The following is an 11,907-nucleotide window of genomic DNA, read 5'->3' as shown; positions in this document are numbered from 1 at the left end:
CCCCCCCCCCCCCCCCCCCCCCCCCCCCCCCAACAAAAAAAAAAAAACCAGAGGCGGGCCTGCACAAGGGGCCTCGGTCCAGAAGCCACACCCTCCTGGGTCGCCACCTACCAATGCTAACAAAACGTAAAGCGGAACTCTAACCGCCGGCCGAGAAAGCGCGCACTGGAGCGCCAATGAGCTTGGAAAGAGCCGCTCCAGGACGCCGTATGCCCTCCCAAGATTGGCTGGGCCTCTTCCCTTGTACTTTTTTTATTGGTTAGACTGTCTTCTCTGCCCGCTAATTGGTTTTTTGTATAAGTACTTTTTGATTGGTTCTTCCTGGTGGGGCGGAGGAATGAGGTTTTGGAAATTGTTCATCCTGGATTGGCGCATTTGAGCACCTGAGGAAGGGGCTTGTACTAGTCACTCCCTGTCCCATCTCCCGACCCATAAGCTCCCTCCCCGTCAACTCGCGAGTACTAATGTTTAAAAAGAATTAAAAAAAAAAAAAAAAAAAGAGGGCGTGAGCGAGCCTCCTGCGCGCCAGCCCAGCCTCCTGCGCAGCGCGCGCCTCTGCGAGGACCCGCGCGAGCTGCCCGTGCCGCTGCCTGCGCTGTTTAAACTGCAGAACCCGTTAGGCCCCGGGAGGAACTACCGTTCCAGCTGGTTCCGGAGCCGAGGGTGCCGGGGGCGAGGGGCGGTCGCGTGGCGGCTCGCGCCTTTCGCGCCTCTGCAACGTGGAGAGGAGAACCGGCACTTTCCGTGGACGCCACCTCCAGCCGCGACGCTGGCGCGGGCGGGGGTTCATTCGCGGGGGTCCTGAGACTGAGGAAAACGCGCCAAGTTCCCCTCGGCGGCCGAGCGGGGACCCTGCGGCTCGGGAGCGCCGCCACCGCTGTGCGCCCGTAGCCTTCCCGGCCGGGCTGCGCCGGGGATGTAGTGGGCCCGCGGCGGGCAGGACCGAGCGGCGGCCCGGCTCCCGCTCCGCGGACGAATGGTCACTCCCCCGCGGGAGGCGCCCACCAGCGATCCCTCTCCCGGGACGGCGGCGGGGCTCACCTGTCGCGCCCGCACTCTGCCCGGCTGGTCTCCCCGGCAGCGGGGCCGCGGACTCGCTCAGGACCATGACCGGGTAAGGAGCGCCTGGGGTTCAGGGCCCGCGGCTGCGGGGCAGGTGCTGACGGTGGGGAGGGCCCCTCAGGCTCGGGCTGAGCTGCCGGCGGGCCCGGAGACCCCCGGGGTGGGTCACCCGGGACCCAAGTGCTCCTCTGCCCACGCCTTTCGTAATGGGAGAGGCTTGCAGGGAGAAGAGATGTTTGTGATCGCAGTGTCCTGGGTCGGGGCTTGCGAAATTTTACCGCGCATTTTCTTGACTTACAGTTTCTCCAGAAGTGGTGCGGCGCCACGTGTCTTAACACTGCGCCCAAGAGCTTGTTTTTATTGTTTCACGTTTTCCTTGAAAAAGAAAATAGTTGAAGTCTATCATTGTACACAGATTTGAAAAGTAATGGGAATGCGGATTCACGGTGTCATTTAGTCAAGAAGGCTTACAGTTAAGTTCATTGTGCCAAGCTTGGTTTATAGTTCTGGAGAGGCTTTTTGACCGAAAGCTCTTAGAAAGGACGTGGAGAGAGCATAAGATTGGGCATCTGGGAAAGTGTCTCGCTCTTGGTGACCATCAGTGCAGGCTGGCTGTTTAGAGGGACCCAGAGGGTATGCCTGGCCGAGATGACGGCCCGCTGATTATTTTTCTCTCATCCCAGCAAGACACCTTTCCCGAATCATTAATGCTTGGGGAAGTCTGACAGTTTTTCGAAGGCTGGTTTATCATTCCTAACAGGACATTTCATCAAGAACATTAAGGGGCCAAGAGACAAAATTTAAGTTGCAGACAAGATGGGAAAATTTGTCACTTGTCCAGTTTTTCCTGAGTTAGTTCCCAAAAATGTTTTCCCTGCAGTGTACAATGAGCTTCTGGGGTGAAATGTTTAGGGGTAGAATTCGAATGAATTTGTGTGTACCCCAACTTACTACTCGGGGACCTACATTTGAAACTCATTCATAGTTTTGGAATATTGCAATAGAAGGATTATTTTTCTTCTAGATGTCTCAAATTAAAAAAATAGATTTCTATAAAGTATCACAGATATTGCTGTATTCCTCTCCCCCCCCCCCCTTCATTTTAAGTTTTACCTTGAAATTGGTAGAGAATTCTTTTTCAGCAGCTAATAGTCACATAGAAACAATTGGAGCTGGGTGTGGTGGACTGCAGGCGTTTTTCATACTAGCCCTGGGGAGAAGAGGCGGAGGCGGGCAGGTAGATCTGTGAGTTCCAGGCCAGCCAGAGTTACACTGGGAGACCCTGTCTCAAAACAAAATTGGAAAACTAGGGTATATTGTAACTTGTAGCACACATGCGGTGAAGCAGGGTTCCCGACCTCTGTCCCAGCTTTGTATGCGTGGTATATGCACGCACGTTGACTACAAGTGGCCTTGGAAGGACTCTAGTCTCTACTACTACTTCGGTTTCTCATTCATTCCTGATTTTTACCATTGTTCAGTTACCATTTTTGTATAAAAAATGAAATTTTGCTTAAGCCTATTGTTTAAAAACCTTGTTTGTGTGTTTATGGTGTGCACAGGAAGTTCAGAGGGCATGCTTGGGAAGTTGAGTTCCTGGGATCAAGCTCAAGTTGTTAGGTTTAGCAGCAAGTGCCTTTACCCACTGGGCCATCTCACTAGCCCAGAGTTTTTGCTTCTTAATTCTGTGATTTTAGTAAATGGGTATTTTTGTGATATAGTCCATAGTGCATGGGTATGTACACATATCCATATATATATGTATACACACACTTTAAGGTGATAAGAATTGAGTAGCAGTTTTAAAGAAAGTTAGACGGTGTGTGTGTATGTATGTTTGTGTGCGAATATCATTGGCATTTAAGCCAGTGGTTCTCAACCCGTGGGTTGAGGACCTCCCCCCCCCCCCCCCCCCCCCGTGTGAAACAACCCGCTCACTGGGGTTTCATATCCGGAATATCAGATATTTACATTTCGATTCATAACAGTACCAAAATGACAGTTATGAAGTAGCAACAATAATTTTATGGATGGGGGTCACCACAACATGAGGAACTGTATTAGAGGGTCACAGCATTAGGAAGGTTGACAGCCATTAATCTAAGCAATAATCCTAAGTGTCTACTGTCAGGCATTAGTTTTTGAAATAAGATGTCCTGATTTATACCATTCTTTGGTAAATCTTTTCACAATTGCTAATTTTGTCAGTTACATCTGATAGCTGAGGACTAATGAAATCTTTTTGTATGTGATTAACAGATTTAATTGGTGATTACAGCTTCCTTCAATAAGTTAATTCTCGTCAACTCCTTGCAATTTTGAAAGAAAATGCCTGGCGTCATACCTAGTGAAAGTAATGGGCTTTCAAGAGGCAGTCCATCCAAGAAAAACAGACTGTCTTTGAAGTTTTTTCAGAAAAAGGAAACTAAAAGAGCCTTAGACTTTATTGATTCTCAAGAAAATGAAGAAAAAACTTCTGAATATAGAGGATCTGAGATGTATGTATTTTTAAAATTTTTTAAAGATAATTCGTTCAATCTTTTTAAAGACTTACCTATGTGAGTACATTGTAGCTGTCATCAGACGTATCAGAAGAGGGCATTGGATCCCATTATAGATGGTTGTGAGCCACCATGTAGTTGCTGGGAATTGAACTCAGAACCTCTGGAAGAGCAGTCAGTGCTCTTAACCACTGAGCCATCTCCCCAGCCCTATGTATTTTATTTTAAATATATTTCAGTACTTTATTCTGAATCAGTGAAAGAGCATTGAACTTGGGTTGATAGTTCTGTACTCACCTGACAGTTCACAGAAGTTAAAAGAAAGCACATATGGATTTGCATTTAATGAGATAAGAATTAAAGTCTAGCTAGGTGGTGGTGGTATGCCCCTTTAATCCCAGCACTTGGGAGACATAGGCAGGTGGATCTCTTCAAGGCTAGCCTGGTCTACAGATAGTCAGTTCCAGGATAGCCAGAGCTACTCAGAGAAACCTTGTCTTGGAGAAAAAAAGACCCAACCAACCAACCAAACAAACAGAAAAAGGTGTGTAGTAGGAACAGGGTAAACACTGCTTGATATTTTTGCAGTGTAGTGTGTGTAAAAACAGGTTTTCGTTTTGTTTTGTTTTTTTGTTTTTGCTTTTTATATTCCAGAACTACTTACATCTGCTAGAGGCAGGAGAGTTGGAATTTATTTTGAAACTAGATTTTAAAGATGAATATTTTTTAATCCATGTAAATTCTTCACTGAGAAGAAAGGTAAGGAGGGAAGGAATGCATATGAAGTGTAAGTGTGTCCAGTCACAGAAGAGGATACAGAGCTAATTGTTTCCAGTCTAAACTCATTGCCCCCCCCCCCAGGGGAGGGGCACAAAGATATAATTGAGGGTAACTGTATAATGCTCTCAATGGAGCCCCATGGCTTCAGAATGGCTGTCCTATAGGACTGGACAAGGGCTTGTTTGAGTGGCTACTTTAATCTAGCTGCATGATGTTTTTACTTGTGAATTCATTACAACAAACCCCATGTGTGTTTCACCAGTAATTGTTCAGGGTTGGGTATATATAGCTCAGTGGTCAATATCCCTATTGTAAAAATACTAAGTTTAGGGAAGTAGTATTTCCATCTTAAGATGCCATATCTTTATACTTTTTCTTCCCTCTGTATTAACAGTGATCAAGTTGTTCCTGCTGCACAGTCCTCACCAATAAGCTGTGAGAAGAGAGAAAACTTGTTACCATTTGTTGGACTGAATAACCTTGGCAATACTTGTTATCTGAATAGTATTCTTCAGGTAATATGATATAATGTTTAATGTTTCTGAAAATTATAGATTGTTGAATGGCTTTGTCCATACTTTGTCATAAATTGTAAACAAACCAAAATATACACTGTATGATAATACTCAAAACTGCATATTATTTCTTTTGGGTAAGAAAAAAAATAATAAAGGTAAGATACTGAAATTGGGTAGATTATGTTAAGGAGAAGATGCCAAACTTTTCTTTTACTGCTTGATTCCTGGTACTATGTCCACTTAAAAACATTTATTATCTTGTGTGCTATTAAATTTTTTTTGCTTTTGTCCTCGTAATCTTAAGTGCTGCTGAGGGATCAGTGGGTTACTATTGGTGGGGTAGAGAATTCATTTGATGAGGGGTCTTAGTGTCAGTTTTAGGTAATATACATTAAATGTGTCCTACAGAAGACATTAGTCATTTTAGGTGTGTTGTTTGCTCAGTATTAAAACAATGTCCTTTTTGTAGGTGTTATACTTTTGTCCTGGCTTTAAGACTGGAGTGAAGCACTTATTTAATATTATTTCAAGAAAGAAAGAAGCTCTGAAGGATGACTCTAATCAGAAGGATAAGGTAAAAAGATTAAGAAAATAATTTAAAAAGCAAAGTAATCTAGAGAGAAGGCCATGCATGGTGATGCACATGTTTATTTAATCCCAGCTCTTGGGTGGTTTGTCTCCATAGTGATTTCTTGGCTAGATAGGACTACACGTTAAAACTCTGTCTCAACAACCCCTACACCCCCAACACACACACAACAAGAAACTAATGAGGGGGGGGGATTACATTTATTTGTTAAATAAAAAGGTAATAGATTCTCAGAAGAGTTCAGGACAGTGGTGACAGATTATTTCTGTTGATTAAGTTATTCAGAACTGTATGTTTTCCAGATTATTCATATCCTTGTATAGTGTTTTATGCATTGTTAACTAGACTTGTCACTTGTCCCTCACAATCACAAGTGTCTCACTGAAGTACTAGGTTATTATCCACTCTATGGTAGTTCACATTAACGTGTTTTGGAGACTGAATTTATGGTCTTACATATACAAGTGAGTATATGAGCTATATATATATGTATATGAACTATACCACTGAGCCATTCTCCTAGCCTCAATTGCAAGTAAATAAGTTAAAAGAAAACTGATCAGAAAGTCATTGTCCATATAGAAAACAAATAAAAAAAAAAAAAGAAGGAAAAAGTTGACTTGTATGAGTAATAGAATTTTTGCTATACTGAAATTAAATTTAGAAAAGCTATATTTAGTGAGACCAAGAAGGAAGAGGCATATTTAATATTTATAAATTAAATTATGTTTTGTTTTTTCTTGATAGGGAAGCTGCAAAGAAGATCCTTTGGCAAGTTATGAGCTCATATGCAGTTTACAGTCCTTAATAATGTCAGTTGAACAGCTTCAGGCTAGTTTTCTCTTAAATCCAGAGAAATATCCAGATGAACTTGCTACACAGCCAAGGCGACTGCTCAACACACTCAGGTATAGGCTCTCACACAGTTTTACAGTTTTTACCTATTAGTTTCTGTCTTTAGAAGAGGGTGATATACGAACAGATAGGAGTAAATGGCAAGACAGTTGAAGCTCCAGTTCACAGCCTTTTATACCCAGAGGCTTTCAGAACTGATTTTTAAAATTAAAGGGTACTAAATTAATTAGATGCAAATTTGTATTAGCCTGTTTTTATTCTTTACTCATAGTCTTTCTGGTGTGAAATAATACATTTTCTGTCAAAAGACTCATGTTTGATTAGAGTACTGGTCTATATGTAGATGATTCATACTTTTATTTATGTGCCATACTGCACTCTTTAAAAAAATACAAGTATATGGGCTTCACACCAAATCAGTCTCTGTTGTAGTAACATATTTATTCATTTTTATGATACTGAGGATTGAACCCCCAGACTTGTACATGCTAGGGCTCCAAGTGTGTTTCTGAGCATGAGTGTAAGACACAAAAGAAATCACACAGCATTTTTAATATGGTATATGGTAAAACACTGTCAGCATTAGTTATTCACAATATGTAGACAAGGGTAATGGTATATGATAATACCATAAATAATGGTCAAATTTGTTTTTACTTTCAACTGCAAATTTAGGTAAGGTTTCAGATTAGTAGAATGCTTTTGGATATTTAAAATAGTTAAGAGAAAAATTTTCTTTTTTACTAAACAAAAGTACAATTAGCTAAAAATGAGCCTTTTTATTCATAGGGAACTCAACCCTATGTATGAAGGATATCTACAGCATGATGCACAGGAAGTGCTACAGTGTATTCTGGGAAACATTCAAGAGACATGCCAATTCCTAAAAAAAGAAGAAATAAAAAACTTGGCTGAATTATCCAGCAAGGTTGAAGAAAAAGCTCTTCAGAAAGAGGAAACAAGTGGAATTAACAGCACAGAGATTGACAGTATAAGGAATCTGGAGGACTTTAAAGACCAACTCCCAAAAGGAAACTGGAAAAGAAAAAGTGACAGTGAATCGGGTAACTTGAAGAAAAAGGTTAAATTGTCCAGGGAATCCCAGCCATTGGAAGAAAACCAGAGACAAACCAGATCAAAAAGAAAAGCTACTGGAGACACACTAGGGGTTTCTCCTAAAATCACCTCCAAGTGTGTTTCTGAAAATGAGAGTGCAAAGCCCTCACAGAATAAATCAAAAGTTAAAATAAATTGGTTAAAGCCAGCCACTAAGCAACCCAGCATTCTTTCCAAGTTCTGTAGTCTTGGGAAAATAACAACCAACCAGCGCTCCAAAGGACAACCTAAAGAAAATGAGGGTGATCTTGAAGACTTGGAGAAGTATGGAAGTGACAACACAGTTAATGGCGGACCCGAGTCTCTGGGAAGTACCATCGAACCTGTGGACACTGGTGAAGCTAAGTCCGTAAACAGAGGTCAGTGCAGTTACCAGGTTGACTAGTGAGGGTACCAGTAGTTACAGAAACAGACAGGATTTAAGATTTTGTTTTGAGAAGTTAATTTACCACTGGATGTCACTGTACTGTTTACAGCATTGTCCTTGAGTTTGTGAACATGTATTATGTAGTGCTATTGTTATTAATGTTAGGGTAATTTTGCTTGATGGTTTAATTTTGGGAAGTTCAAAACATTTTTAATGGGAAAGCTTTGTGGTTTTTCCGCCTTTTATCTCTGCAGTATGATGTGAACTCAAGGGAAACGAGTTCAGTGATCTGAGATGTGAGAGAGAGAAAACTGCTTTGCTTGGTTTTGTTTACACATGTGTTCATTCTTAGGGAAAATTTGTAGTTAATGTAGTTGATGGTTGCTCCAAAAGTTTTGTTTCTTTGGGGCAGTTTTATAAGGACATGTCTTTAGAAAGCAAGTTAAAGACACAGCTGACTTTGTTGTAAAGATAGTAATTCATGTTTTTAAAATGTTTGGTAGGAACTTTACATTTCATGAATAAAGCACTGTTTAATAAGATATGAAAACAAGTTTTGTGTTCATGATATACTTTGAGTGGGAAACTGATGAGTTGGGCTATACTGAAAAGCAAGTCTGTGTAAACATTTTCCCATTTTCATTTTAGGTGCCGAGCAGATTGGCTTTGAGCTAGTAGAGAAACTGTTCCAAGGTCAGCTAGTATTAAGGACTCGTTGTTTGGAATGTGAAAGCTTAACAGAGAGAAGAGAGGATTTTCAGGATATTAGTGTTCCAGTACAAGAAGATGAGCTTTCCAAAGTCGAGGAGAGCTCTGAAAGTAAGCAGATGGGACCTGTGTGCACGGGGGGATAGTGTCCTTCCTGTGCTCGCAGAATTGCAAGGGAAAATGAAATATTTTAATATTTGAGATTTTAATGTTTTATTAACTGTGGAGTCATTTTAAATTACTACTTGAGCTACTGTTGTGATCAATGTAAATCATGAAAAGTATGGAAATGTCCTGAGGAATCATGAGACTGGTGGCTGACTTGAGATTGTGCTTATTTGGCTTTGGTGTGGTGTGGTGGGTGTGGTGTGGCGTGTGTGTGTACTTTGTTGGGGATCACTTATTTGAAACATGAAACCTGGTTTAAGTTTTCAATGTCTGAAAGATATTTATGAGTAAACAATTCTGTTTTACAGTTTCTCCAGAGCCAAAAACAGAAATGAAGACCTTGAGATGGGCAATTTCACAGTTTGCTTCAGTGGAGAGAATTGTAGGAGAGGATAAATATTTCTGTGAAAATTGCCATCACTATACAGAAGCAGAGCGAAGTCTCTTGTTTGATAAAATGCCTGAAGTTATCACTATTCATCTGAAGTGCTTTGCTGCTAGTGGCTTGGAGTGAGTATTGTGAATAAGCCGAGGGGACAGTGGCTTTGTCTCCAGTGCTGTGCCAACTGAAGTTGTTTGTGAGAACCGACTCCGTGCTCTTAGTAAGCAGGTTCTTTGGGCATAAATACATGATATGCTCTTTTGGAACTGGTGATACAGCTCAGTGTGCTTGTCCAGCAAAGATACTATAGCACTAAAAAACCAGTACAGTTCTCAATTATCTCTTCATATTCATTCTGTAGGTGCTAGTAGTAGAAGTGGAACTGACTGAAAATGGAGTGAGACGGTTAGTCTCTGCATAGACCATGCTGGCCTTGAACTCCAAGATTCACTTACCTCTGCCTCCTAAGTGCTGGGATTAAAAGCGTGTGCTACCATGCCCAGCTGAGAAATCTCTAATTTACTCCTCCCCTCCTTTCTCTGAGAGAGATAGGGTTTCACAGTTAAGACATAGCTGGCCTCCTGTCTCTGACTCAAGCTAGGATTACAGGTGTGAGCCACCATGCTTGCCATGGGGGTGGGGGGAGTGCAGTGGTGGAAGAGCAAAATTTTAAGTCTTAAGGAAATTTAGGAAATCCAACTCATCTCTGAAAACTTTGGGAAATTTTATAGTTGAATTTGTCCAAAAGCTTTTAAAAGTAGATACAAAAAATGGCTGTTTTGAATAATCTGTCTTTTCTGACATGCTATTGTATACTTTGTTGTTTCTGCATTTTATTGACTTGTTTGAAATTACCAGGAGAGCCTCCTCGTAGTTCTCAGATGTAGTCATCAAGATTTACATTTAAAACAGAATTACAGGAAACCTCTTTTTCCTTCCAAAGGTTTGATTGTTATGGTGGTGGACTTTCCAAGATCAACACTCCTTTACTGACACCTCTTAAACTGTCCCTAGAGGAATGGAGCACCAAGCCGACCAATGACAGCTATGGGTTATTTGCTGTGGTGATGCACAGTGGCATTACTATCAGTAGTGGGCACTATACTGCATCTGTTAAAGTCACTGACCTTAACAGTCTAGAACTTGACAAGGGCAATTTTGTGGTTGACCAGATGTGTGAAATAGGTAAGTCAGAGCCACTGAATGAGGAGGAAGCAAGGGGGACAGCTGAAAATTATGATGATGAAGTAGCAATTAGAGTTGGTGGAAATGCCCAGCCAAGTAAAGTTTTGAACAAAAAAACCGTAGAAGGTATTGGACTTCTTGGAGGACAAAAGAGCAAAGCAGATTATGAGCTGTACAACAAAGCGTCTAATGCTGACAAGGTGGTCGGGACACCATTCACTGACAGAAATTCTGAAACTAATGATACTAATGGGACCCACGAATCTGACAGGAACAAGGAATCCAGTGACAAAACAGGCATTAACATGAATGGACTTGAGAACAAAATCTCCTATGTAGTGCAAAGCTTAAAGGAGTATGAAGGGAAGTGGTTGCTTTTTGATGATTCTGAAGTAAAAGTTACAGAAGAGAAAGACTTTCTGAATTCTCTTTCCCCTTCTACATCTCCTACATCTACTCCCTACTTGCTATTTTATAAAAAATTATAGTGAGTATATTTTCCTTGTAAATATTAAGCAGACCTGGACAGACGTTGGTAAAGTTGATTACATCTAAGAGTCTTTAGTTTATCTTTTGAAGCTATTGGATATTATTGGTCTCTCTAGGCTTTTATATAAATAGTGAGATTTTAAATACTGAAAACCATGTTAATTTTTTAGAATCATTTTCCTTAGTAGAGACTAGTGATGGATAAGCTGGGAACAAACTTGTGTAGATTCTACATGATCCAAAATGGAAGCTTGAAAGAGTTAACACTTTTGGATTTACATGATCTTTTGTGTTTGCTTTTTAAAATAAAGTGCTTGTATTTGTATTCTCCATATTTTGGAGTAATTATCTACTTGATGTTTATAGGTCTGGCTTTTTCACCCAAGAAACAATCTCATTCAGTATATTTAGTTTTATAATAGTCATGAAGCCAAATCTTTGGGCTGTATCAGAGGCACAAAGTCTAGAATATGTATATTCACAATGGTGTATATTTTGTGCCTTGAATAACTTTGGAAAGTGTCTCAGAAAACCTGGCAATCCCCTCTATCTTCATAAGAGTTTTGTATGTATTTATGAAGATGACTCTGTGCTCTAGTCAATCTTTTTAGCATGACTAATTTGTATCTCTTCATACTCATTCTGCACGATCTGTACATAGTACATCAACTTAGAGGTGTGACCTTTAACTTTTTTTAAAAACTGGGAGGTCAATAAAATTTAAACTGTTTAACAACCATGTATATAAATGTGTGATTTTTTTTTAAAGAAATGTATTTTTTTATCCAAGTGGAGTTCTTAATGTATATGTATAAGAGTAATCAAGCATAAATTACTTTGATACTCAGCAGTGAAGCAGAGGTGAAAAAATTTTTAGAGGAGAAACTAATAATATATCCTTACCTAGTTTACGTCATTTGTTTTAGGACTTGTAAAGGAACACTCACCTGAATAAATATACAAATGCTACTGGAGTAACAGTCCATGAAATGGAGGAAAGATTTCTTATTAACGTTTCCTCACTGACGGTGTGATGGGAGTGAGATGATGCGTCTTTGTACCTTCCCTTTAGTTTAGAATCACTGGTAGAACTTTTAAAAATAACCATCCTGTGCTGTCTATTAGAGCTGTAGAGATTCCTGAGGCAAGAAAGGTTGTGTTTTTAGAAAACATTGTCAGGAAGTATA

At 40.5% G+C, this 11,907-nt stretch overlaps 1 protein-coding gene across 3 annotated transcripts; it reads left to right on the top strand.

Annotated features, from left to right (window-relative positions):
* Window positions 1-686: 686 nt before the first annotated feature.
* Usp1 (ubiquitin specific peptidase 1) lies at window positions 687-11,463 on the top strand. 3 transcript variants are annotated; one of them, XM_028778792.1, is made up of 9 exons: window positions 687-1,114; window positions 3,322-3,560; window positions 4,738-4,858; window positions 5,331-5,435; window positions 6,198-6,358; window positions 7,095-7,780; window positions 8,437-8,607; window positions 8,973-9,174; window positions 9,990-11,459. In XM_028778792.1, the coding sequence occupies exons 2-9, from the start codon at window positions 3,391-3,393 to the stop codon at window positions 10,717-10,719; spliced, it is 2,346 nt and encodes a 781-aa protein (XP_028634625.1). In that variant the 5' UTR covers window positions 687-1,114; window positions 3,322-3,390; the 3' UTR covers window positions 10,720-11,459. The 3 variants fall into 3 exon arrangements, with proteins under 3 accessions (XP_028634625.1, XP_028634627.1, XP_028634626.1); XM_028778794.1 differs by lacking the exon at window positions 3,322-3,560 and having other exon boundaries at window positions 9,990-11,463; XM_028778793.1 differs by lacking the exon at window positions 687-1,114 and having other exon boundaries at window positions 3,256-3,560; window positions 9,990-11,463.
* Window positions 11,464-11,907: the final 444 nt, after the last annotated feature.

The sequence above is a fragment of the Grammomys surdaster genome, unplaced genomic scaffold (assembly GCF_004785775.1).
Source record: "Grammomys surdaster isolate TR1022 unplaced genomic scaffold, NIH_TR_1.0 341, whole genome shotgun sequence".
Taxonomy (NCBI): Eukaryota; Metazoa; Chordata; class Mammalia; order Rodentia; family Muridae; genus Grammomys; species Grammomys surdaster.
Note: the sequence above shows the minus strand (reverse complement) of the source record. Positions and strands in the feature narration are given on the sequence as shown.

What these genes read in the sequence shown, in the direction of transcription:
- Usp1 (XM_028778793.1), top strand. Translation starts at nt 3,391, where the DNA reads ATGCCTGGCGTCATACCTAGTGAAAGTAATGGGCTTTCAAGAGGCAGT. An exon ending in CGACTGCTCAACACACTCAG is followed by an intron (nt 6,359 to 7,094) that starts GTATAGGCTCTC and finishes TTTTATTCATAG; the next exon opens with GGAACTCAACCCTATGTATG. An exon ending in AGCTAAGTCCGTAAACAGAG is followed by an intron (nt 7,781 to 8,436) that starts GTCAGTGCAGTT and finishes TTTTCATTTTAG; the next exon opens with GTGCCGAGCAGATTGGCTTT.